Genomic DNA, 25,462 nt, shown 5'->3' with positions numbered 1-25,462 from the left:
ACTCCACTGCACGTGTTCTTGTCCAACAGTTTTTGTATATATATATATATACAGTGGTACCTCAGTTCTCGACCACAATCCGTTCCAGACAGCCGTTCGAGAAGCAATTTGTTCGAAATCTGAATTGATTTTTCCCATTAAGATGAATGGAAAAAGAAACCATGCGTTCCAAGCCTTAAAATAGTCTTTTGTAGGAGTGAATGTAGAGTGTCTGCTGCAGGTGGCTGTTCCTCTATGTGTGTGGCCGCTGCATGTGGGAGGGGTTGCCGAGTGAGTGAGGTCTCTCCAGAAGTGAAGAGGTGCCCGGTGCGTGTCCAGCTCTGAATGTGCGCTTCTGTGCAGTTTGGCTGTGACAAAGTCATAAACCAAGTCACGCTCTGTCCCAGACTGGCCTCATCCCTGTCCCAGCTCCAGCCCACAACAGGACATCAAACCCTGGAGTGAGCGCTCCAGCACCTCCCCTGTGACACTCTACCACGGTCCAGTGCGGAGACAGGAAAGGTTTTACACCTCAATATGAAGAAAAAACAGTCAGTCAATGTAGCTAAGTTATGTTCAGACACTTCAGCCGCTATGTTTGGCTGTGAAGTGATACAAATATATATATATATATATATATATATATATATATATATATATATATATATATATATATATATATATGCCATTGACATCTCAAATTCATGATGTTTTTTTAAGCACCGTATTATGTTATTTCATGGAGCATTTTTTAGTAATGCCACTCGGGTTAGCTCAGCTTACAGCTTAGTACCTCTTCTCTTTACATTGGAGATGACAATTTGGAGTTCATCAACCATTATTTACATCACAAATTCACAACTAACATTTATCAAATAGTGAATCAAATCATGTCTCATGCTGCTTCATGTTTCACATAGTATCAGCACTGGCGTCAGCTAAGCTAGCAGAGGACAACAAGCTAATCGAAAGTAGATAATCTGTCTTGACTGTATTGATTTTTTAAAATTTCAGTTTGTCTGGAATTAGGTCAGGGAAGGACAGAACTTTACAGGAAGGCCACTCTGACCCAGACACCTCATCGCCATACTTAATATGCTTCACATTGTTTTGAATTTCTTTCTCAAAATCGAGAGTTTGCATGTCTAGTTAGTGACACTTTAGCAACTGAATTATATGAAGGACACAATCTTATTTGCCTCCTTGACAACTGTCCTGTAATAGACACCGACTTTGAAAATGTGAAAAAAAAATATTGCATCGAAGCAAACAGTAATAAATGAATGAGCTACACTCAGACCGTGTTAAAGTGGGTCATTGCTGCTCTGAATACGAATCACACGAGGGCATGTTTCTGAGAAGGTCACACTCAAATGGCTACTGATGGGAAAAAAAAAGTCTGTATCACTTCACGGCCAAAAATAGCGGCTGAAGTGTCTGAACACCTTTCGTGCCAGTTCTAGCGAGCTGGCGCACGTGTGGGTGACTTGGCTCATTCTTGCGTTCCGATAGCAGAGAAAAGTTCCCGTCAGCGGTCACCTGATGTCGGTGCTCTGATGGTTGAGATGACCCAGTGATGGTGGGCGCTCGGCCATCCAGGGCCCATCCGCCACATGTTCATGATCTGATGCCCTTCGGATGAAGCAATTTCCAACTCATGAAGGATTGAAATAAAAATGAAACACTTTGAGACTGGATAAATTGTGTACATCAAGTGTATTTTCCATAATAAATCGCTTTGAAGTAGAAAGAAATTGCTGCTTTTAGGACAAGTGGGTTGAAGAATATTTATATTTACCAGGCCTCCTAGATCTTTAAGTCCTAAACCTAAATCATCAAATTCTTCATTCTTATTTCCTTTCCGTTGTTACACAAAATATTGTAGTGTCGGGTCAATTCATCCTATAAAAAAGCATGGACTCGCTCATTCACAAAATGAACATGGAGCCGCCTCAATAAAAATATAGCCATCCCACATGACACATCATTTCGGACCTCGAACGGCACTTCACAATATTGGGACGAAGAGAGATCAGAGTACTATGCACTATGTGCAACTGGATCTCAGCGTCCAGTATTGATGGGTTGATGAGGTTTCATGAAACAGTGTCCTGGTTTTCAGCCGCCGTTTCAGCTGTAAAATGTTTGGACTGAAACAACTAATTCATCCTCTGATCATTTCTAATCCATGAGCGCCATCTAGTGGTCTGTTAACATGAGGACACATGTTTCATCAATCCAACCCATTACTGTTTCATGAGGCCTCATGCACCCATCACTAGTGTCCAGTCTTGGCGCCAAAGTCAGTCTTTTATGTTGCATGTTGATGAATAGGTATTTGAATGGGCTAAAATGTTTCCCCTCCAGTGTGATGTTCCGACAGGGATCGGTTCCAACCAACTGGTCATTGATCAGATTGGACGTATGCCACGAATGCCATTCAAAATGGCCGACGCGAGGGTTGTAGGTACTACTGCGGTGGTAGATAGCTGTGTGAGAGTGAGATGCTGGGATACTGTGCTGCCGTAACTGTGGTACGCGTTGCCCGGCTGCTACGTGCTGCGGTGCCAGACATTGAATAAAAAAATAAAAAATACGTCGTAAGTACAGGTGGACCTAAGTTACTTTTATATGCTGATGACCGAAGACCACTTTGTCCTCACACCTCACAACACATTCTTTACTTTAAGTTAAGTTGTTTATACTCAAGGGCGACTTGTATATAGTAAAATTACAATAAAATTTCACGTTATTTCACGCTGACAGATGTAGAAGTAAACATTCTAACCAGCGATTGAGAAGGTTGTTCTTCACTCCAGAAATCTCACGTGACCACACATGATTAAACATCACAGTTACCAGCACCAAAAACATGTAACAAAAGTGGTCACTGTTATGGTGTTTTCTCAATGGAAAATCCTGTGAGAAACATAACAAAGAGACGGCAACACTAGCGCAGCTGGTGGAACCAAAGTTCTTGTGTGCAGCCCCAGGCATGTTCCACGTCACGTTGGGAGCGATGAATACAAATGAGTTAGCGGCAGAACCTTCCTGCTATTAGCGCTTCATGCAATAGACTTTGTCAAATACATTTCACGATGCATTTTTTAACTCATAATCCGAGCGTCCGAAAAAATCAACTGTGGTTGGGTTTCATCTTATCAGCAACACCACATACTTAACACAGCCCCTGCACTGATGTCTTGTTGTCTCTTACACAACATCCTCTGCTGGCGATACATCATTTGCAGCTAGGTTGCACATATTCCCTCAAAATATGTATGTTCTAAATAGATATGCCAATTACCCTAATGGAAACCGCGGAGCATGACTATTTCAATTAGCAGGGCTGTCGCCGCTTCATTTTTCTTGCTACACCTCACAGACTTTGGTGATGAAACACAATGTATTGTAGCGGCTTTACGTTGCTTGTTCTGAGGCTGGAAATTAAACGTTCCTATTGCCTCCGACTGATCCGCCGCCACCGCGGGATGATGATCCACTACAGACGCGTCGAATTACCACTCAGCCTCCTTGCACCGCGCGTCTCTGCCGCCGCCGCCGCTGTGTAATTGGAATCAACAACACGCGGACGAAACAAGTGGTCACAGACTGGCGACTCCATGTCGTCACTTCAAAGTTGGTGAGATACAGTACCCGAACAGTACAGTCACACGCATCAAATCATTGAAATGTTTGAGACCACAGAGAAGAAACCGTCGCTACGTCACAATCCAGCTTCAGCAGCAGTTTATTTACCCGAGCGCCGGCTAGTCTATTTCTTTTCCCTAACAAGCACCACTTATTCTTTCAGCCGCTCTCCGTCGTCGTGTCCTTGCAGCTTATTTATGAGCTTGTTAGTAAGTACGGCTTGGGCACTTCAGACTATATCACTTAAGGCAACCAGAGCATTTTTATTCTTCTCCTCTGGATGTGTTGCAATTATGGACAGGAGAGTTTTCCATTCTCCGCTCTCTTTACAGGCCGCGCGACACACAAATCAGCTGGCTCGCTGAAATGAGACCTGCCCATTACGGCTCGCCCCTTTCCATTGAGTTGACAGGCCATTATGACTGTCAGTCAGTTTTAAATACAAAAGGGCTCCTTCAATGCAAATCCAATGAATGAATCAGATTTATTTTACTCCAGCTTTCTTTTTTTTCTTCGCCACTTCTTCAAACAAAATTGCAAACCCCATCCTTCAAGACACACATGCTCCCTCCTGGTGGAGTCATGCCTTTCAACATCCAGTCAAAGGAATGGGGAAGTACATTGTAGTAGCTTGCTTCGGTTCGCCAGAGTCTCACCCCCAACTGTTTTTTTTTTTTTTTTTTCTCTCCCTCCAGTCGATATCTGCCCTCAGCAGGTGCTCAGCCGGGCCTCAGAGATAGCACTGATACAGAAAATGGAAAAGTATTGGCAACTTCATTTGTACTCTTCTCACAAAACAGTTTTTCATCTGCTGCTGAACTAAGCTCGAAACTCCACTTTATTTTCACTTTTTGGTGAAAGTACTGGATGGAGATTGAATGTATTCATCATACTATTCATACCACCAACAAAACAAATGTATATCTATACAGTACAATAAAGCTAAAACGGAAGCCAGAAGATTTGTCAGTGCGAACGGCTCATTACAAGAAATAATGTGTTAGATAAAGGACGTAAAAACGCAATGACAAATAGACAGCGCTAACTCAAGAAAACGGAGTGAGACTCTGCTCTCCAATAAACACAGCTTTTCCAGAGGTATATCATCAAGGTGAGAGAGCTATTGCAGTGAAGTTTTCTTATCTCTCTCTGTAAAAACGTATTTGCCTCACTTCCTATCAAGGTTGCTACAACAGCCTCCTCCACCTTGCCCTATCATGGGCATCCTCCTTAGTCACATCAATCCTCTACATATCTTCATGGGTCAACGCTGCTCAAATAGCTGACTGGCGACCCCTAAAGGATCCACACATATATGCAGATTTAGGCCATCTAAACACGGAGTATAGGTCTCATAACAAAAGAACATACGCAGAGCACCTTCACAGTTAGTCTTGTTTTTTCCTGATGTATACAATTCTGTCCCCTTTGGCTCCTCTGACATCTTCAGAGGGCCCCAAACTGGGGCTCCTCACAGATCACTCCTGCCCATCGTCTCCACCCAGCCTGCACTCCCCTCTTCACCGATCTCAATGACTCTCTATTCTCCAGATATTCAACATTTTATGTTGACATTTTATACTCTATATGTACTGCAGCAAGTACTGCAGGAAGGTTTATGGCAGCCCCTCAGGTTTCTTTGCCGTGGTCCAACCCCTGCGTTGTACCTGGCCATGCAGCACCGTTCACGGCGTATGTTGACCACAAACCACTCACGTTTGCTAGCGCAAAGGTATCCGAGCCATGGTGTGTTCGCCAGCAGCGCCACCTTGATGCCACCTCCGAATTCACGACGGACATTTTGTATGTAGCAGGTAAAGAGAGTGAAGTTGCTGACTGCGTATTGCCGGAACTGTTTGTGTTTCCTGGGCAGTAGATTTTCCACTGGTACTGGTCTCAAACTAGAGGAGGTTGAGGTACAAAACAGTGGTCCCGCCCCCTCTTTTGCGACTCCACAATACCTTAAATTAAATCAGCTTTTTCTTTTTCTCTTCACTGTCTTCTCAGGTTAGAGTGTGTTTTTGCTAGATAAATCGCTTGCAACACTAGCGACGCAACATGCTTGCATTCATTTTTAGGCCGAACTTGGCTAGGGATCTTGAGGAGTCATAGTGAGAAACAGCTGTCGTATTAAGAGGCTAAATTCAGCAATTTCAAGGGGTAGAAATCGTTGCCAACAACGTTTTAGACATGACCTAATGTATCAAATCGCTCACTTCATTCAGCTCTGTTCCTTCATTTCCCACTGCTATACAAGTGTCGAGGAACCTTTCCACCGGTGACCAACTCCAGAGCTTTTGACCCTTACACACACGTGTGAATATAACAGATCTTGTTTGTACTTTCTGCCTATAAGCCTTGCTTCTGGGTTCATAAGGTCTGTTCAACCGTTTCACATATATTTACCCGAATTCGTGGTGAAGGATCATAAGAAAAGCCAGTGCAGAACTCATGCAAGCATGTGCTTTCTAGAGTCATAGGCATGTTTACAATATATTTTTGGAAAATGGAGGGTACGGTCGATCCAGACCAGAACCTCCCATCACAGGAACAGCTTCTTCCCCTCAGCCGTCACACTGTTGAATTCGTGAACAGCCTTTGTTTATTTTACTTTATTTTATTTTATTTTATTTTATTTTATTTTATTCCAAAGCACTTTCCTAGTTGGTGGGATCCCCACTGACCATGGCAATAAATTTGATTCTGATTCTGATTTTGAAAATGAAAACATCGTGGAGACGGCGAATTATACGTTAGGGATCAATTTTTGATGTTTCTCTATGCAAGCTACAGCACACACGACCATCTAAAAAACCATCGATTCAACTGTAGAAGATCTTAAAGTGTTCACTGGCTTCCATGTTGGTTTTTGAATCACTCAAGCTGGTTCTGAAACCACACAAGACTCCCGATTTCCTAACTGTTCATTCACACTGTAAAAGTTTTGGACCTGGAATTGGTGTCCGATATGCCCTCTGAGCCTGGCATCACCAGCCGAAGTGGGCAAAGCAGAAGCACCGGTGCGTGACAAGGCAACGAAAGCTGCAGCTGTAACCTTCCGACTGCTAAAATGATGCCAAAAACATCAACCTCCCTGGGTGCAGTGCGGTCCAATGTGCCATTTGCCAAAGCAAAATGAGGTGGAAAAGGAAGTGTTTTTGGAGTATTCCGCAGCACGAAGGGCAATATTGACATTAGTTTTGTTTGTGCTGCTTAACTAAGAAAGTTGCGTGATGAATGTTTGTATCCTTGTTGCGCCTAATTAAACATTAAAAAAAGCTGTTTTTCTGACTCCTGGAAACCGTTTCAGTGATTTGGGCCGTGTCTGGAAGCCGATATTACCACTACAGAACGAGGCTCATTTGGCTCGTACAGCTTCAGCCTTGAGATCTCCATAATCGCCGAACCTCCCACTGTGAGAAGATTATCAAACAAGGCATGTAGCAAGTCATGTTTCGCCGCAGACTCCTCGGGCTAAGTAGAAAAACACGCATACATCAAGTAAAATGCAGCGAGACACAATGAGCTACCTCATCCCAGTGGTCATTGGAAAACGTAAAATCAATTTCAACATGGGTTGAACACCAGAAAACACGGATCGTCATTGCCTCAAGTGCATTTCAAGTTTTCAGACTCTTTGCTTAGTGCCTCACCATTTTCAATGTACAGTGATGATGATTTTAGGGGCCGTTTCAAAAGGGCTGAATACGGAAAAACTCTTTTCACAGTGGTTGGTTGCGAATGTTTCCGTTCAAGCCTATTTTAAATAGAAATGTGAATAAATGTACTTTTATCGTGGCCTCAAATTTGACCCTCTGACTTTAGTGGACCCCAAAGCAACATAAAAAAAAAATGCAGCGCCTCCGATGTATGAAATAGAATAACCATAATCCAAAATGTTATGATGAAAATGGTAGAAGGATTCCATAAGGTATCTGCGAAAAGAGGACAAGGTAGTGATGGGGCGATGAGGTATCATGAAACAGTATTGCAGGGTAGATGAAACAGTGTCCTAATTTTCAGAGGCCACTAGATGGCGCTCCTGGTTTTGAACTGATGTGAGGTTTCATTTAAATTAGTCCAAATATTTTACAGCAGACAGCACCATTGGATGTCCCCTGAAAATCAGGACAATGTTTCACGAAACCTCATCAACCCTTCAATACTGTGTCATGAAACCCCATCCATCACTGGTACAAAGTGTTTACAAAGAGTTAACGGATGGGTACGAAGTGGGGCAGATCTGAAAACTAATAAACAAACCTCAGTCATAAGGACGTCGGACAAAGGGATAACACAAAAATCGACTGACTATGAGGTTCAGAAAAATTGGAGCTAAAAAAACATGGCACACTCAGGATTACAGGATGGAAGTGTGGCGTTCGGACAACGTCGCAGACTTACTTAAATGTGTTCAGAGGAGGACTTGGTCCAATGGAGGCGAATGTCCAACCTCTGGAAAGAAAAGCAACAAAAACAAAGTGACAAAGAACATCCATAGGCTCAACGGGAGGAGGAGGATGGTTGCAAGGTATTCTGCTAGCTCAGCAACACTAAAACAAAACATCCAAGGAAAGCTAAAAAAGGGTACATGGCATACCTTGCAAAACTGAGATCATCTGTCTCTGTCCATCTTTGAGGCCAAGACAACTCTTCTGTGGTTCAACACCAACGCAACGCGAACCAACAAGTAATAAAACGGTTTCCACAGATGTGCTATTGAGTACTGATGCTGTAATTACAACAGGCACTTCATAATAACATCTGCTCTTTAAACGCTGAGACACAAACCGGCCCTGACACTGTCTCGGAAGTCTCCAGTTTAACTGTCCCGCGGAGGGGACACTACAATGAAACACTCCGCTCCCTTTTATTAAGACTCTAAAAAGTCGACATCGGGGAAAAGTTGAAAGGATTTCACCGGGAATATTCCGCGGCCCTCGCAGACGCCATTTGTTTTCCTGACAGACGTCTGCTGAATCTATCTACAGCTGATCCACATCTGCTTTGTTTAAGCCCCCAAACATTGTTGCGCAGCTGCGATTGTGGATTACAGAGAAACCTGTGCCATGTCATTATAGAGTGTTTGGAGAAGCCATCATGCATCAATGACTTTTCCATGTCCAAATGTTTCAGTGCACAAGCTGAGGTGCAGCGTCGCTCAATGTTCCGGTGAGGTGACGCACGCAGTTTGATGTATTCGCCCAGAGATGTCGAGGTCCTCTCACCCACTTCCCGATCACCTTTTTTTTATAACCTTTACTGCTTCTAAACCTTCAGAATGCGATTACCATATTAAGGTTCTTAACAGCACGAAGCTAATTTGCGTGCTATGGATGTCTTTGGAGAAGGTCACGGTAATGAAGTGCGCGGCAGATTCCGGCTTCACTTATTAAACAATTCCTAATTGTTTATATTTGCGTGATTAGAAATCTTAAGAGCGACGTAATGAACCTGTGGCTGTCGTCTATTGTCTTTTTTTTTTTTTTTTTCTGGCCGCCCGAGCTAACCCTCTGCCTCACCGCTTCTAATCTTGACAGACACAAACACAGACACACAACTTCACAGTTTGAAAGAGCCGGATATCAAAACATCATGTTTCGCCATCGACCTTTGGATAACTTCCTCTGACGGAGTCGCAGGGGCGGAGCCTACCCCAGCTACTGCTGGGGAAAGGTGGGGGAGCATTTGGAGTCATCAGTCAACATGTTTTCCTCCTCAAAAACCCTAAAACAGACCTGGGCAAGGTGCGGCCCGAGGGCCAAATGCGGCCCTTTGACTGTATTCATGTGGCCCGCCTGGAGTCAGAGTAAAACTATAAAACTGACGTTGTTGTTGACTCTGACATTTTTGTCTTGTACATTGTTTTTTGTTCATTCTGATGCAACTGAAACATAACTTTTTCGTGTGATTATTTTTCTTTATTGTTTGTCTTTTCCGTCTGCTATTTTAGGAGTATTTCCTGTCCCTTGAAATACATCAGAATTTGAAATGAATGAGATACATATGGTTTAAAGTAAGTGAAGCACAACAAACCAACATTTTCTGCGCATTTTCAATGTAGAATTTCATAATCGCACATGATGTCATCACTTTATTTTTATTTTCAATTTTCTCTAATCCTCCTTTCTTTGGGTTTGAGGGCCCCTCTCAACGGTCACAACATATAACCTGGCCCCTTACTAAATCTTATAGCCCTCCTCCGCCCTACCGCGACACATTGTAGCACATTGAAACATAAACATCGCAACGCAATTGAGGGCACAATAGTTTCTTGTGGCCCTCCTGGAGTCAGAGTAAAACTATAAAAACAATGTTGTTGTTGACTCACTCAATTCACTCTGATGCAATTGAAACATAACTTTTTCGTGTGATTATTTTTCTTTATTGTTCGTCTTTTCTGCCGGCTATTTTAGGAGTATTTCTTGTCCCTCGAAATACATAAGAATATGAAATGTATGAGACGCATCTGGTTTAAAGTAGATAAAGCACAACAAACCAACATTTTCTGCGCATTTTCAATGTAGAATTTCATAATCGCACATGATGTCATCACTTTATTTTTATTTTCAATTTTCTCTGACCCTCCTTTCTTTGGGTTTGAGGGCCCCTCTCAACGGTCACAACATATAACCTGGCCCCTTACTAAATCTTATAGCCCTCCTCCGCCCTACTGCGACACATTGTAGCACATTGAAACATAAACATCGCAACGCAATTGAGGGCACAATAGTTTCTTGTGGCCCTCCTGGAGTAGGAGTAAAACTATAAAAACGACGTTGTTGTTGACTCACTCAATTCATTCTGATGCAACTGAAACAGAAGTTTCTTGTGTGATTATTTTTCTTTATTGTTCGTCTTTTCTGCCGGCTGTTTTAGGAGTATTTCCTGTCCCTTGAAATACATCAGAATTTGAAATGTATGAGATGCATCTGGTTTAAAGTAGATAAAGCACAACAAACCAACATTTTCTGCGCATTTTCAATGTAGAATTTCATAATCGCACATGATGTCATCACTTTATTTTTATTTTCAATTTTCTCTGACCCTCCTTTCTTTGGGTTTGAGGGCCCCTCTCAACGGTCACAACATATAACCTGGCCCCTTACTAAATCTTATAGCCCTCCTCCGCCCTACTGCGACACATTGTAGCACATTGAAACATAAACATAAACAACGCAATTGAGGGCACAATAAATCAAATCAAAAGTCAAAAAGTCACTTTTTTTTTTTTGTTTATTCTTATTATTTTGAAAACAAGAGGCAGGAAATGCAAGACTTATTATGGGGGCACGATTTACCGCGGCGTCCTTCTGAGTGCCTGCATTTTCATTTGCTAAAAATGCCAATAACTGAGCCGCAAGGTGACACAAGCGCAGAGAGCGACGACTCAAAGAAAAAGGATTTCAATAAACAAGCACTTCACCGCTAACTGACTGTATGTGGCGCGGGGAACCCCGGCACGTCTTGGTGAAGCCACCTGCACACGGAGGGCAGGCTGCCACTGTTTCAACGGGCGCTGTACGCGCACCCAGCAGGCTCCCAGATAGCAGCTAAAGAGCTTATTTCCCAAATCTCTTTATCCTTTCTCGAACTGTGAGACGTTGACAGAAAGTCAGTTAACTCTAGCCAGTGGCAGCTGCATGGGTTTTGCATAATTAATTATTTATACGGCGCCAGACATAGTAATTACCATCCAGATGAATATGATATTCTAATCAGGCAGGCTTTAATTTTAATTGCCCTCCAGCATCTAGCTGTCAGCGCTGCCCTGCCGTGATAAAGTGGAGAGTCTCTAAACACCATTAGACATCTGCTCTGAGAGCGTTGCCTCCGCTACTCGCCAGCCCCACCATCCGCCATGAAGATCAATACGGGAGCAGGCGGTGTGATCGCGCTCATTTTTCTGTGCGGAGCCATTTTTCGTCAATGACAAAACCGGAGCAGGGCTTCGAGCGACGGCGCCCCCTCCCTGAAGATTGATGGGGCCTTTAGGATTTTCTCTTACTTTTTTCCTTTCTTGTCCTCCTTTGCTTTTCCTTTCTCCACAACAATTTCCAGCCTCATCTCAATATATTACGCGACTGATCTCTTTTTTTTTATTTTTCATTTCAGATGTCTGGATTGTCTGCAGCGATTTACAATATTTGTTTATAGCATTCTTAACATCATGAAATGAATCACACAATTATTAATATTGAGCAAACTTTACAAGGTAATGAGGAATAGATTATTCAGTTTTTTTGCTGGATGGAAAAAGTGGAAGAAAATACTTGTGATAAATTCATTTATTTTCATGTGTGTGGGTGTGTGTGTTTCTGGCTCCTGGCACACGGAGGCTGTTTGACAGATCTGAGTGCAGCAGGCGCAATAATCCCAACAGTTGTTACCATGGCAAGATTCTTTTTTTTTTTTTTTTTTTTTTTTCGGCACACATCCCGAAACACAAATCCAACAGAAAAGGAGTTTCGCAGATGTCACACAGGTCTTCCAATTAGAGTCCAGACCGGCTGCACGATTATCTTTGTGCATATTGTTTGTTCTCAAAACACAGTTGCTCAACAGCACGTGATGAAATACGCATTTCAATTTAATATTGGCTCTGAAAACAAACATCTTTTTGATCTTTATCTTTGAGTAACTCCTATTAATCACCAATATATTTATTATTTTCGCCCAATAATGAAACCATTAGGTGCATTGACTCTCTGCTATTTATTTATTTGGTTTTTTTGGAGGGGGGCTTAAATATTTTTGACACCATAAATACAAAAACAGAATATTATTGGCAGTGTTTGCTACTAACCGCTGCAAAACAGCTCACTATCATGTGACTTAGGCTCACTGGAACCTGGAAACAGGGATTTCCATTCGCATATTGGTGACCACTGGAGCAGGGGTTCTTAACCTTTTTGATCTCAGGAACCACCTTTTCCAGAACAAATGGCTGCGGGGCCCATTCAAGGCATAGAATGAGTCAGTAATGTGTAATTACTGATAATACTGTAATTACTGATTTTATTTGTGTTCAATAACCATACATGTCAACAAAACCTAGTGAAATGACATGAAAACATGTGTGCAAAGGTATGTGTCATGGAAAAGTCCAACCAGCAGCAGAATCAGGTCCAAGTCATTGTCATCAAATTCACTAAAGAAAAAAAGAAAAAAAAATATCCTTGAGGAAACTGGAAAAACTGTACATCAAGAATAAAATTCTGAATAAAATAAATATGATAAAACAACGTCTAAATATCATAAAATATTTTCTTTTTCATAAATAAACTCAGAAGGAAAATGAGTAACGTGTAAATGAAAGTTCCTCCGTAAAATGTTTGGTCGAATTAATTTCACAAACTTCTGTTGCCGTCACTTTCTTTATCATTTTTTTCTTTTCTAGAACTTCTTCATAGTTTGTGACTATAACAAATTTGCAGCTGTCAAGTCAATTCTACGAGTCACTACTGCCACCATAGGTGACAAGTGTATAAAAACTGAGCGTCTCGCGGCCTTGAGGCGTGAAACAAAAAAACTTCTCGCGGCCCTCTAGGGGGCGCTCACGGCCCAACCATGGGCCTCAGCCATATGGTTGAGAGAGGACCGTGCAGAAAAGTTGCAATGCAATTACGAACAACACAGCAACCTATTGGCACCGTTTTTCAGAAATGCGATTGCACGTATTACCATGACATCACGAGTTATTCTCGGAGTTATTTAGTAGCTTGGGTGCAAAGTAGTGCTGTGTAGATGAGGTATCATGAAACAGTATTGCAGGGTTGGGGGAAACAGAAAGAGGCCACTAGATGGCGCTCTTGGTTTAGAACTGATGTGTTCAGTTTGATTGAATCCGTTGTTCAAGTCTTAACATTTTATAGCAAGCAGCGCCATCTGGTGGCTTCTGAAAATCAGGACACTGTTTCATGAAACCTCACCTACCCATCAGAGGTGCAGAGCTCTAGATATATTCTGTTTAATGGCCGAAGCGTTGAATTATTTATTTAGCGTCAGTTCCATAAAAACACCTCTTGGTTCTTTTCTTTTTCACTGGGCTGCTGTCCGTTCGGGCTGTTTTCCTGCACTTGCAGTGTTGCACACAGAGATGAACCGAGTGGAAATGAAAACACTTAAACTTCCTTGACACAATCTGGGGAGGCGAGGAAACATATGGAATCCCCAGTTATTATGGCGGTGCACCTCAAGTGGGAAGATGGATGGCTTCACAGATGTGCCTGACAGACCTGATAAACCCGGTGGCCTCGGCCAGTTTGCTATATTTCCCAAAGCCCTAAATGAAAATGAGAGATGTTAACTTACATTACGTGCGATGACTTATTTCACGGTGGCTCGGTCCTATTTTCGCTGGAACTTTTCATGTTTTTTTTTTTTTTTTTCTTTCCAGAAGGAAGAACCTTCGCAACAGAGTTTTCACCACAATTGTTTTTCATCATCGTTGTGCATTCACAGAGTGGCGCAACAATCCTCTGTGCAGCTTGGCTCAAGGTTTTTTGATCTCCACACGCAGCGACTGAGGTGAAGGGAAGTGAGGTCTTCAGATGTCTACAGCTCCTCATACCCAAAGTTTGAATTTCATTAAAGACCCTCTCTGCTCCCTCGGCTACTAGGAACAAAGCGCGAGCCAGACTGAATGGTAATCCTGCCTGTGAGGCGCGCGTGTCAAAGGTCGCTCGACGCCAGCAGATGAATCCTGTGGTCGAGGTGGAAGAGGCTATGAGGGAGAGGAGAAGAAGGCAGAGGAGCGCTTTCTCTCAGGTTATCCAGGGAGAATCTAATGAGGAGGATTGGAGGAGAGCTCTGGCGGAGGAGAGATTCGGGGGAAACTTCAATAGCCCCAGCAACAGAGAGGTGGATGAGCCGGAGAGGGTGGTAGCACTAATGCATTACATGAAACAAAGAGAGTGAGACATACGGCACAATCAGAGGTTGCATTCTATAGAGTTGCGTGCAGCCACTTAGTGCCTGAGGACAAGCCCGCGGCTAATAAAGCGAAAAGTTGGCTGCCGCTCCGACCTTGCTTTGGAAAGCGGAGCCCTAATAAGGACACAGTCTAAAGAACGATGAAACTTTCCCGTCTCTCCAGAGCAAACATTCTCTCCATCCCCCCGTTTCATATACTTTTCCTTCATTATCACGCAGCCAGAGACGAGAACGTAAAGGTCCGACGGAAAGGGGACTCGGATGCTTTAAACGGCGGGATTAGACGGTGTCTGACATGGAAACGGACTTTGAACGTCTTCGCAGTGCACGATTACTAGTCGACTGTGAAATTTCTAACTCAATTATATAAGAGGCTTTCATTGTAATAGGATTTGAGGAAGAGAGAGCATCAGTCATTTCAGTTTCGGCGGTGTCAAACGCCGCTTTGGTGGATGTTACACTTAGTTATATGCTTGAACGGAGGCCCAAAACTATCTCACATGTTTAAGTGGTTTCCTGACTTTTACTGTGACATCAACCCGGTCCTTCAGAAGCCGAAGACGTCCAGATCCTTGTGAAGAAGTTTCCCGAAGAGCATTCATACAGGCAGTCCTTACAGACATCTGAGCTTTGATTCTACATAAAAGTACTCAAAAATGTGAGTATTGATGTGAAGGGAGTTCACTGAGTTCATCCGCAGTCAAACAGGGTGATGGAGGAAGAGTTCACACAACTTCAGGCCAATGCACACAAACAGAGTTTTGCACGTTTGTGTCAAAAACGTGCTGACTAGGAAACTACAAAAGCTCAGAATCAGAATCAAAATGTATTGCCATGGTCAGTAGGGATCCCACCAACTAGGAAAGTGCTTCGGAATAAAATAAAATAAAATAAAATAAAATAAAATAAAATAAAATAAAATGAAATGAAATGAAATGAAATGAAATAAAATAAAATAAAATAAGCTCATGCATGTTGTATGGCAATAATTACTTAGTCATGGGTAGATGAGGTTTCATGAAACACTGTCCTGATTTTCAGAGGCCACCAGATGGCGCTGTCTGCTGTAAAATGTTTGGACTGAAACAAGTAATGCAAAGAAAGTTCACATCAGTTCTAAACCTAGTGCGCCATCTAATAGCCTTTGAAAAGTACGGCACTGTTTCATGATGCCTCATCTCCCCATCACTACATCGTGGAGTCATGAAACAACTCTGTCCAAACATGGGCAACAGGTAGCAATGGGCTCACGAGGCTTCATGAAGCAGTGTCCTCATTTTCGGAGCTCAGCAGGTGGCGCACTCAGTTAAATCATAATGGGAGGTTTAAGTGAAATAAATGTTAAAATGCAAAGATTTTAGAGCAGAGTACGCCATACTGTTTCATGAAGCCTCATACGCCCTTCGCTGCTGGAAACCATTGCCCTCAAAGGTGCAAAATCCAAATAAGTTAAGAAGCGTAGAATTTCCACAAACCACCCAAATATCGGAAAATAGTGTAATAGAAAAATAGAAAAAAAGTGCAATTCCTCATTGACAATCCCCTCCCAGGGGTCTGTCTCTAAATGAGGGGCCCAATTCAATAATCAACATGAAAGGCAATATTCAAGTCGTCTTTGATCTTTTCAGTCGAGCACCGAATGTCACCCATTTTTACAAGAGGTTTTTAGACGATAAGTTGCTGCGAAGGTGTTTGCATCAAAGCAACAGCTGTTGAGCCGCTGCACTGACAAACTCTGACAAGTGCCCCTCTTTTTTTTCTACTCAAGCTCAGCCAAAGCTTTTTGGACTTGGGGAGATAAAAAAAAAATGCACCCCGACACTGCAGATAATTTGTTGTGTGATGGTTTTATAACGAGGCAAGGGATTAGGATTTTCGCTCAAACTTTCCGCCATGAATTCAAGATGAACGACACAGGCAATTGGAGGACTTGCGATGGCGCTGGATAAATCCAAATCCAATACGGAGGTCTTATGAAAGTGACAGAGAGGGGGAGCGAAAGCATCAGTCAAGCAAGTGACCACCAGTCATGTTCACGCCAGTGAGTCCAGTTGTCTGACCATTACGCATGTGTCAGGGTTTGTTTCGGCGAGACCTTTAACGCAGCCCACTGAACATGCCAGAGCAAATCCCTGAGAATTGGCCCGGCGCTGCAAGATTAATCGGAGACAGGGGTGACCATCTACAGTCTAAATTGAGCCCTCAGAGACCATTCGCCCAGAGAGAGAGAGAGAGAGAGCTGCGGGGTCCAGGAAGGTACAGCCAGCCCCCCGGTCCTGTACGGCTCGTGTTGCCAGAGATGAGATCAGAGTTATCAGCCCCGCTGAGAAGGAGCGCTGCATTTTAAGCCACAATTGCCAAAGCCGAAAGGCACAGGCTTCAATATGAGCTTGGGCCAGCATCAAAGAACATGGCGGAGTTAATAGAAGCACCATGAGACAACAAGCACAACACTACTGAAGGCATCATAAAAATGACTTTCTGCTCCATTTATCCGAAACAACCTGGCGTAAATAAGTTATCGAAATTATTGGACAGGTTTTTGTTTTGTATCCTCACAACTCACATGCTAGTAGACGACATTTTTGATGTTTCATGTCTTCTGGGGAGGCTTCAACCGAACACCAGAAAAACTTCTTCATGAATGAATACAATAATATGAAGCAGACACTAACAGTTACTTGCTGAATCATTGACCGTCTGAGGTCAGAGCAACTGCCAGTGATTTACTCGACACTTACTTTTTAGTTCAAAGAGAAAATTATGGTTCGGATGATACGAGATCCCAATGGAACAGGCGTCGTATTTAACCCAACACTTTTACTTTTAGTTCCATTTTCATTATGACTAATGCATCTGGTCATAATTCCACCCCCTTTAAACCCCAAAATCCCAAGTGAGCATCAATTTATTTACACTGTTTTGTCAGCCAAGATGGCGAATATGCACCTCTTCCTCTAATGGACCAGTGAAAATTAGTAAGTTGCAAACATAGAGGGACCATAACAAATATTTTGGGTCTTAATTTGTCCTCAGTCAGCGCCGCAGCCGTGATCATTCATTCACTCCAGCTACTTCTATCGTCGATGTACACACAACGCATCCAGAAGTCAGTTCAATTTCTAGGTTTGTGTTCGCACAGATAAAACCGAAGAGGGTTGACCACAGTAGGACAAGAATGTCATGGTCAAGATCGTAACACTGACCTTCAGCTGCAGTTTTTATTGACTCTTCTGACATTTTGCTGCGCAAAGGGTGTATTGTCATGCTGGGGAGATGAGGTATCACAAAACAGTATTGCAGGGTTGATGAAACAGTGTTCTCATTTTATCCGCTGGCATCCATCACTAGTGGGTAGAGTTGGGGTGTTGCATATTTGTGTAGTTTCAGAAGTCTCACATGGACCATGGTCCATACACATTGGCCTCCAAATGGATACAGGTTTCATGAAACAGCGTCCTGATTTTCTCCTTTAAAATGTTTGGACTTGAACAGCTGATTCAATGGAACCTCACATAATTTCTAAAACCAACAGCACCATTTGGTTGCCTCTGAAAATTAGGTCACTATTTCATCAACCCTGCGATACAGTTTCATGATGCCTCATTCACCCGTCATGAGTACTGGGTTCTCCATAGTGTCGCCGCCGCGACAGTGATACAAACTGCTGACAAGTGAAGGTCAGTGCTCCAAGGAGGGGTGCAATTTGTCCGGGGAAGAAGGAGAATGGCAGAGTGCATCATACATTCTTAACCCTCCGTAACGGTCTTCCTTAAAAGGCGGAATCCGGCCAGGGAGAACTGCGGAAAACTACCGCTACTGTATCCTAAATGCTAAAAATGCTCCAGTATTGAGGAGCTTTTAAAACCAAATAGCAACCAGCTATTTGAGAGCCCAAGTATCTCCGAAGTGAAGGAGATGAGGAAAACTCAATGCAAGTTTGAAGGTTAGCACTTGTCCACTGAAAGGGAGGAGCTTCTGAGCACGACACGTGTTAACCACTTGTACTTTCTCTTAGCAGTACAAGCCTTGTGCTCGGGCTTTAATGCGTGGCAACCAAAACGAAATCATAAAAACTCATTAGTTCCGCTCATTGGAGTTCGAGACCTTAACGGTACGGGTTCCACGTCGCTCAGCGTTCGCCTGATCGAACGGCAAAGTTAAAAACAATCAGCCAATTTCCCCTCAGCAGTTCACATCATTGTTTCGACTTCAGTAACTTTCTTTATTTGCCGCTGTTGCTTTTAGAGGAGCCGGCGATTGCTAATCGTTTTCATTTGCATATGAAGATAAGACTAATGTGGTCGCCGGCTAATCCCCGCCCTCTAAGTGCTGGATAACAGACCATTTTTAGCTTTTAATCCATTAATGAAATTTGTTTGCTCATTGACTTGAATCATCGCCACAATTATGGAGATGAATTTATCATTTCTGCCTTTTTTTTTTTAAAGCAGCGTGTGTTGTCCGTGACATTTGCATATATAAATTAACGCCAGTAATCTGATTTTTCACAGTCACAGCGGTGCACAAGTCACATTCTCGGCGTCTACGTGGGGAGGAATCCGACGCGACGACGTTGAAGGTTTCAGTTTCAGGTTTATATATGTTTACATGCGGAAATATTGTGAGGGACTCGAGTCAGTGCCTCGGTGAGGTGTAAAGGGGAGAGCGCGCTCATCATTTATGCATATGGTGGTCCATTACTCTGGCATGAATGACTGCATCCCAAACTCTCACGAAGGGGAAGGAGCGTGAGCGGAACGGGCCCAAATGACAGTCTCTCAGACCTTCATTTGACTCCCTTAAATGTCTGCAATTTCACTGGTCAGCACTTTCATGTCATTAACTATTGTTTAACGCCTAATGTACGTATCAATTATGCATGCGGTGAAGACGCGTGGATCCTTTAAAAGATATTTTTGTCTCCTTACATCAGTTTGCATGTCGAATAATTCACAGATGGACCATTTGGGGCGTGGCCCCAGGTGTCTCGGTTCAGAAAAATAAATGAGTTTCTGGGCAATATGGAGGTTGAAGCAGTTCAAACCAGGAGATGGTGAAGAAGGCTGCCCAATAGCGGCGGATCACAAGCGCAGGAGCAGTCATTGCACACAAGCTACTGTCAGTTCTCATCACTCCCATAGACCCTGAGGGCTGCGGGTGTGCATGTGAGTGAGGTGGTTACTTTGTGTTCCTCAGGCCTGATAGCCACCCTTGAGGCACCTTTCATCCCGAGATGTGCTTTCTGCTATTTTCAGCCCTGTTTATATGTGAGCGCCGGAGCCATCAAGAACCACTAGATTGGAAAACCCGAGAGTGGCATCAAATAAATCTAAGGTTTCACAAGCGCTTCCCCTCACCTATTACACGACTCCCACTGACCAACCAACAACACAGCACCTGGTTAATAAACAGTTTCCACTGCAATGACTCTCGGGGAAAACTGAGAAAACAAAACGTATCATCCAGTTTCACGGCCTGCTTTTGGTGTCCACGGGAAAAGAAAGCCATTTGTTATACCGGAAGGTTAGCCTTATAGTTAAGGGCAGCTGATCTGTAGAAGGGTTTTGCCTTTTAAACAAAACAAAAAAAATCATGGCAATAACACCATCTGCTAGAACAGTTTTATGGGGCGTATATAGAATAAAAAAGTCCAAGGTAGAGTCCTTATCCACGGACTAGGAAGGAAAGGAAGGAGGTGGATCAGTGGGGTACGTTGGTATCACTGGATTTACAGTGTATTCTCAGAAGATTGTGGATCCAAGCAGGCAAAAAGACAAGCGAACGGGAGAGGTGAGGTTTTCATTTTGAAGAAAAACAACTAGCCTAGAAGCAGCCCAGTTGAAGAGTTCTAGACAATTGGGGGGAAGCCCCAGGGCGCACCGGTGACACACTGAAGAGAATAGCACACTGATTTTCCAGGGATCAATATACATTTTATCTAGAGATATTTTTGTTTATCCTGTGACCCAATAGCAGGGGAAACCTCCAGGTAGTGATGGGTGGATGAGGTATCATGAAACAGGATGGCAGGATTGATGAAACACTGTCCTGACTTTCAGAGACCACTAGATGGCGCTGATGTGAGGTTTCATTGAATCAGCTGTTCAAACCATCTGGTGACCTCTGAAAACAGAACACTGTTTCATGAAACATTTCAATACTGCATCATGAAACCTCACGTCTTTTAGTGTTTCACATGCTTAGGATTTAAAAACGAATGTTTCCGTCAATGACTGTGTGAAGCAAAGTGCAATGAAGGTGCCACTCACAAAGACAACTCTCACCTTGGAAAAGGAGTAAAGCAAATGAAACCGTCACAACAAAGGACTCCTGGTTGCCAATCCGAAGTTCGCACCGGCTGCACAACAAAATTAACATTCTGTGTCCTTGTCCGGCTCGAATGAGTTCAGACTCCCTGAACCTGAAACGGCAGAGCCATCAGGTGTTGCTAATGTGTTTCCAATTTCCTCCCCTTCTTTTAATGCGGTCGGATGAAAGCGCGCATCAATATTACAGCGAGCGCTGCCTTTCGCCACAATGCTGCCTGTAAGCGTACAAGACAGCTTTCACATCTGATTATGACCTCTCATAAGCAGCGACTGGCGCGTGGCTCCAACTCCTGCCCCTAAACATCGCTTAGGGCGACAGAGGCGTTCGTATGGCCCCAATCTCTCCATGTCAGAGTGGCAGCGAGGTAATCACTGGTGACAGAACTGCCCGTCTGAGTAGCTCTCTCCCGCCGCTCGCCGCGTGCGTATGCATTTTGCCGTGTGGCCACTGTGGCAGATGTGGAATCTTCTCAATCTTGGCAAAAGGCCTCAGGTATATTGCTTCTCCTATGCCTCGTCCTCATCATCGCTGCGTGACCCCTCCTGCCATTCACCTGTGAGGGAGGGGTGGAGGATGAGCCGCTCCTCCCGAGGCGGCCTGCGGGGATTCTGAGGATAGTGTGACCGTGTCACGCAACCCATCCAGGCTTGTGGGACGGCAGCCGACATGCAGACAAAGCCAGTCTTTTTTGCTGCACGTTGATGTGTGTCCTCGCATTTGTGTTTGTGTGTTGGCAATCATGCCACATATGAAACATGAATGACAGTGACCTCGCGTTGGGCTGCCTTTGAATTGACAGATACATGCGCACCGGAATAAGGGAGCACCTTGAGGATAAATATTCCTATCCATTCACACCCCTCAATTGCATCCAATCTTGCTGCCACACTCACTCGCAGGCTTTCTTTTATTTAGCCATCTCTTGTGCTTCTATTTCTGACAGAGAACATCTGAGACATCTGCAATAAAGAAAAGGCCTTGTCAGTCAATGGTTTTCTCATTACTGTACGTAGACAATGGCGCGTTTGTGGCGCTCGAATTCTGTTGAAAAAACAAATTAAACTGCTCTTACTGTAACTAAAAGGATCATCTCATCTGCGCGCGTCTGTACAATAAGTATATTTGTGGCCAGTTAAAACCAGGGAGCTGGAGTGTGTTGAAAAATCTCAGTGTAGGTGGACAGATGATTTATTCTCAGCTTGTATGACAACTGCCAGTTTTACATAATCCAAATTTGAAACACCGTGCTCCCGTACCGCCTTGGGCGAAGCCACTTTAAATCCCCACCAAACTGTCGACCACATGAATAGTTCACGGTGAAAACAGGACAAACTTCCTCCCGATGCTGCTTGTCATAGTCCTGTCACACACTTCAGACGGAGCGATGCAATATTAATCCACCCACTGCACTATCCTCCGCCTTAAGCACCCCCACTACCACACCACGGCCATGACTCCCAGGCTCTCCGACTTGGCTCGGCTCCAAGTGTGCTGTCAGGCCGAGTCGTCTTCTTAGCCCAGCGCGAAGCATTTGTGCGTGGCATCTGCCAAACGGCAACGACTTGACAGACTTCTCGCTCTGCCTGTCACTGAGTAATTGGCGCACACATGGCATTAACGGAGCCATGCAGGTGGCTGCCTCCACTCTGTGGTACCTTCCCTCCCCGCCTCAGGACCCCCAAGGGGCCCGTTTCGGGAGAAGTCCTGTGGTGGTAGCCTGCGAATGTGAATGTATTACGAGCGAAACCCAGCGCTCATTCACAAACTTTAACTGCCAAAATAAAACATAATTATCCGTCTGGAAAGAAGGCGTAATGGCGCGCGTTCATTTGAGAGATAGGAAAGTTTCCCCTGCAAGATATTTCCTTTATTCAACAGATGGCATTTGTTCTTTTGCTCTTACCGACGTCGCACCTCCCGCAACACACCAGGCTTTAAAATTCGGCAGCGTATGCGGTGCAGCAGGGGTGTTAGTCACGGTGCAATAGCCAAATCCCAAACAGGTTGTAAATGCAAGTCGACTTCTCAGAGCCTCTGTTGCCGCCCCTGTTACCTTCTTAAACCTCAGCTCCCAGTGTTCAGAGATTTGCTCCGAGCGACTCTGAAGGCTAGTTACCTGTAAGACATGTGCAGGAGTTAGTCACTGTAACCAGGACGCTCCAATAAAGTGACTCTTCGCTGTGCTCATGCTCTCTAACACTCAGGCTCCCTCCTTAAATGAAATGCCTGAGTTGCTTCGGAGCTATAAAACCTGCTCCTGCTTCCTTATCTTCCTGTCTGAAAAAAAAAAAAACAGCTTCCTTCCACCAGCTTTGTCAAGAGCAGCATCTTGACTATTCAGAGAGACATGAAGCGTGTCTCGATACCAGAGCGACAAACATTCTCTGACTCTGGAGTGTCACTGCTGTCAAGTATTACAAGAGTTGTAACACTCTTAAATTGAGGGGAGGAAAACCAGATCTCGGCTACTCAGTGTCAGTAGTTATAGGGACCTTATTCTTCTGACGTATTTTGTGAGAAACATATTTAATTATTTAATTAAATTCAATTCTGTCAGCAAAACACTTTGTTAACTGTGGCCTAAAAAGTGTTATTCATATTAAGCTTTTTATTATTTATTTATTTATTTTCAGTACACGGAGTATAATACAATCATCATAGAGGATTCTTAGAATAAGCTGTGCCATAAATGGGAAATAAATATGACATGACATAAAAAGCAAGGCCAATGTACAGTATTAACATGCTGAAATATAAATAACATAAATTTGATAAAAGTTCATTCTTCGAATCAAGGAAAGTCCACAATTGTTTCGGGCATCAAAAATAGCTGTAAAAGTAGTGGTGTAAAAATACATATATTGTAGATGAATCAGAAGTGACTGAAGAACGTTATCACTTTCGCACCTGAAGAAGAGCCACATGCAGTCTCATTGCACCAACCTTGTTATTTATCTCGCATGGCTTCTCCTTTGAAAAAACAAAATGCTATTAGCAAGACCATGCACGTGTCTAGTGATGTGTAGATGAGGTTTCATGAAACAGTGTCCTGATTTTCAGAGGCCACCAGGTGGCACTGTCTGCTGTAAAATGTTTTGGACTTGACCAACCAACTCAATGAAACCTCACATCATCTCAAAACCAAGAGCACCATCAGGTGGTCTACGAGAATGATGACACTGTTTCATCAACCCTGCAATACAGTTTCATGATACCTCATCCACCCATCTTTTTTTCTGCCAGTAGGTGAAATGAAATTTGTCTTAGAGAGACATCAAAGTTTGATTTTTGTGGGAGTAAATCAGAATAAATATTATCATGCCCAGATTTTTAACTGTGTGTGAAGTGCAGTCGCAATGAGCACTGCACTACTACTACTTTTGCGGATTTGAAATTAGCTTTAGAAGTTGAGACTCTGTCACTATAAAAAGCTGCTTGCATTAAAATATTTGCGTCAAGCCGGCGGTATTGATTCGAGGCCAAAGTATGACAGTTCGGCGGCTATAAACCTAACAAGCAGCTTTACTCTATCGATTCACCACAACTTCACCCCCTGTTTGTTTTGGATTCATAATGCGCTTCTTCTCAAACTCTTTTGTTTATATGGATTACTGTCCACGCAGACGCACCTCTGGGTCAGGACAGACACATTAAAGTTAATAAGCCCCAGTGGTGTGAGGGGAGTCAACCTCTCATTAGTATGTAAAACGGACTGTACTGGGTCAAAACAACGGGACCCGTTGGACTTCCACTCAGAATAATGTGGCCTTGAGCCTTTGTGCTGACAGGACCCAGGAGCCACAGAAGCACGAGGCTCCCAGCTCACCCTGGCCGGCAAGCAACAGAATTAGGAGGTCACAAATAGGTCACGTCACGATCCCGACGCTTATCAACCGCCTCCCAGTGGCAGCCTGACTGTTAACATCTCTTTAAGTAAATTGTGCGGGCGAGCCACCGAGGGCTCCTCCACACTGACACCTCGGTGACCCCAAAAGGCATTGCTGAATTCCGCTTCATATTCTGTGATCTCTGCTCGGGAGTTTTTTTCGTTTTCATCTTAGCCTCATTTGTAAAGGCCGAGCTTACGTACGAAATTGTACCGGTCCGTTTCAAACGTTGTTACCATCACTGATCACATGTGTGATTTACGTTGGTATTTCTGTTCACCAATATATCCACCAGGGGGAGCAGCCCAGAGTCAAAAGCTTATGACAACAATAAACTCCAAAACAAACATTGCGGCTGTGAAAGAAGTATTGATCATGTACCCCTTGCACAAAAGAGGAAAACGGAGGCAGCGTCGTAGGTGAGGCCATTAAATATATCAGCACTGGAGGATGGAGAATTTTCCCCATTCTCATGTGTTTACAACTATGTGTTTATGTATTAGAGCTACGTATCGGTTAGTAACAGCAACAGCGCCCAGACAGTCTCAGGTGGTACTGCTCCGTTTGATCCGTATCCATATGCGCTGTGGAAACGCTCAGAAATACGGACGAAATGAAGATCCGTACGTATCCAGATCCGTACGTATCCAGATCCGTACGTAACACTGAGCAAATAT

General features: G+C 43.6%; 1 protein-coding gene across 1 annotated transcript in view; it reads right to left on the bottom strand.

Annotated features, from left to right (window-relative positions):
- Window positions 1–709: 709 nt before the first annotated feature.
- The window catches only part of cmpk2 (cytidine monophosphate (UMP-CMP) kinase 2, mitochondrial), a 79,456-nt gene continuing 54,703 nt past the window's right edge, over window positions 710–25,462 (bottom strand). The window contains exon 6 of the mRNA XM_053845704.1: window positions 710–8,085. Coding sequence (XP_053701679.1) covers window positions 8,045–8,085 — 41 coding nt within the window. The 3' untranslated portion in view covers window positions 710–8,044. The remainder of the gene's footprint in view (window positions 8,086–25,462) is intronic.

The sequence above is a fragment of the Synchiropus splendidus genome, chromosome 16 (genome assembly GCF_027744825.2).
Source record: "Synchiropus splendidus isolate RoL2022-P1 chromosome 16, RoL_Sspl_1.0, whole genome shotgun sequence".
Classification (NCBI taxonomy): domain Eukaryota; kingdom Metazoa; phylum Chordata; class Actinopteri; order Syngnathiformes; family Callionymidae; genus Synchiropus; species Synchiropus splendidus.
The sequence above is the reverse complement of the archived record's forward strand: the minus strand, read 5'-3'. Positions and strand labels throughout refer to the sequence as shown.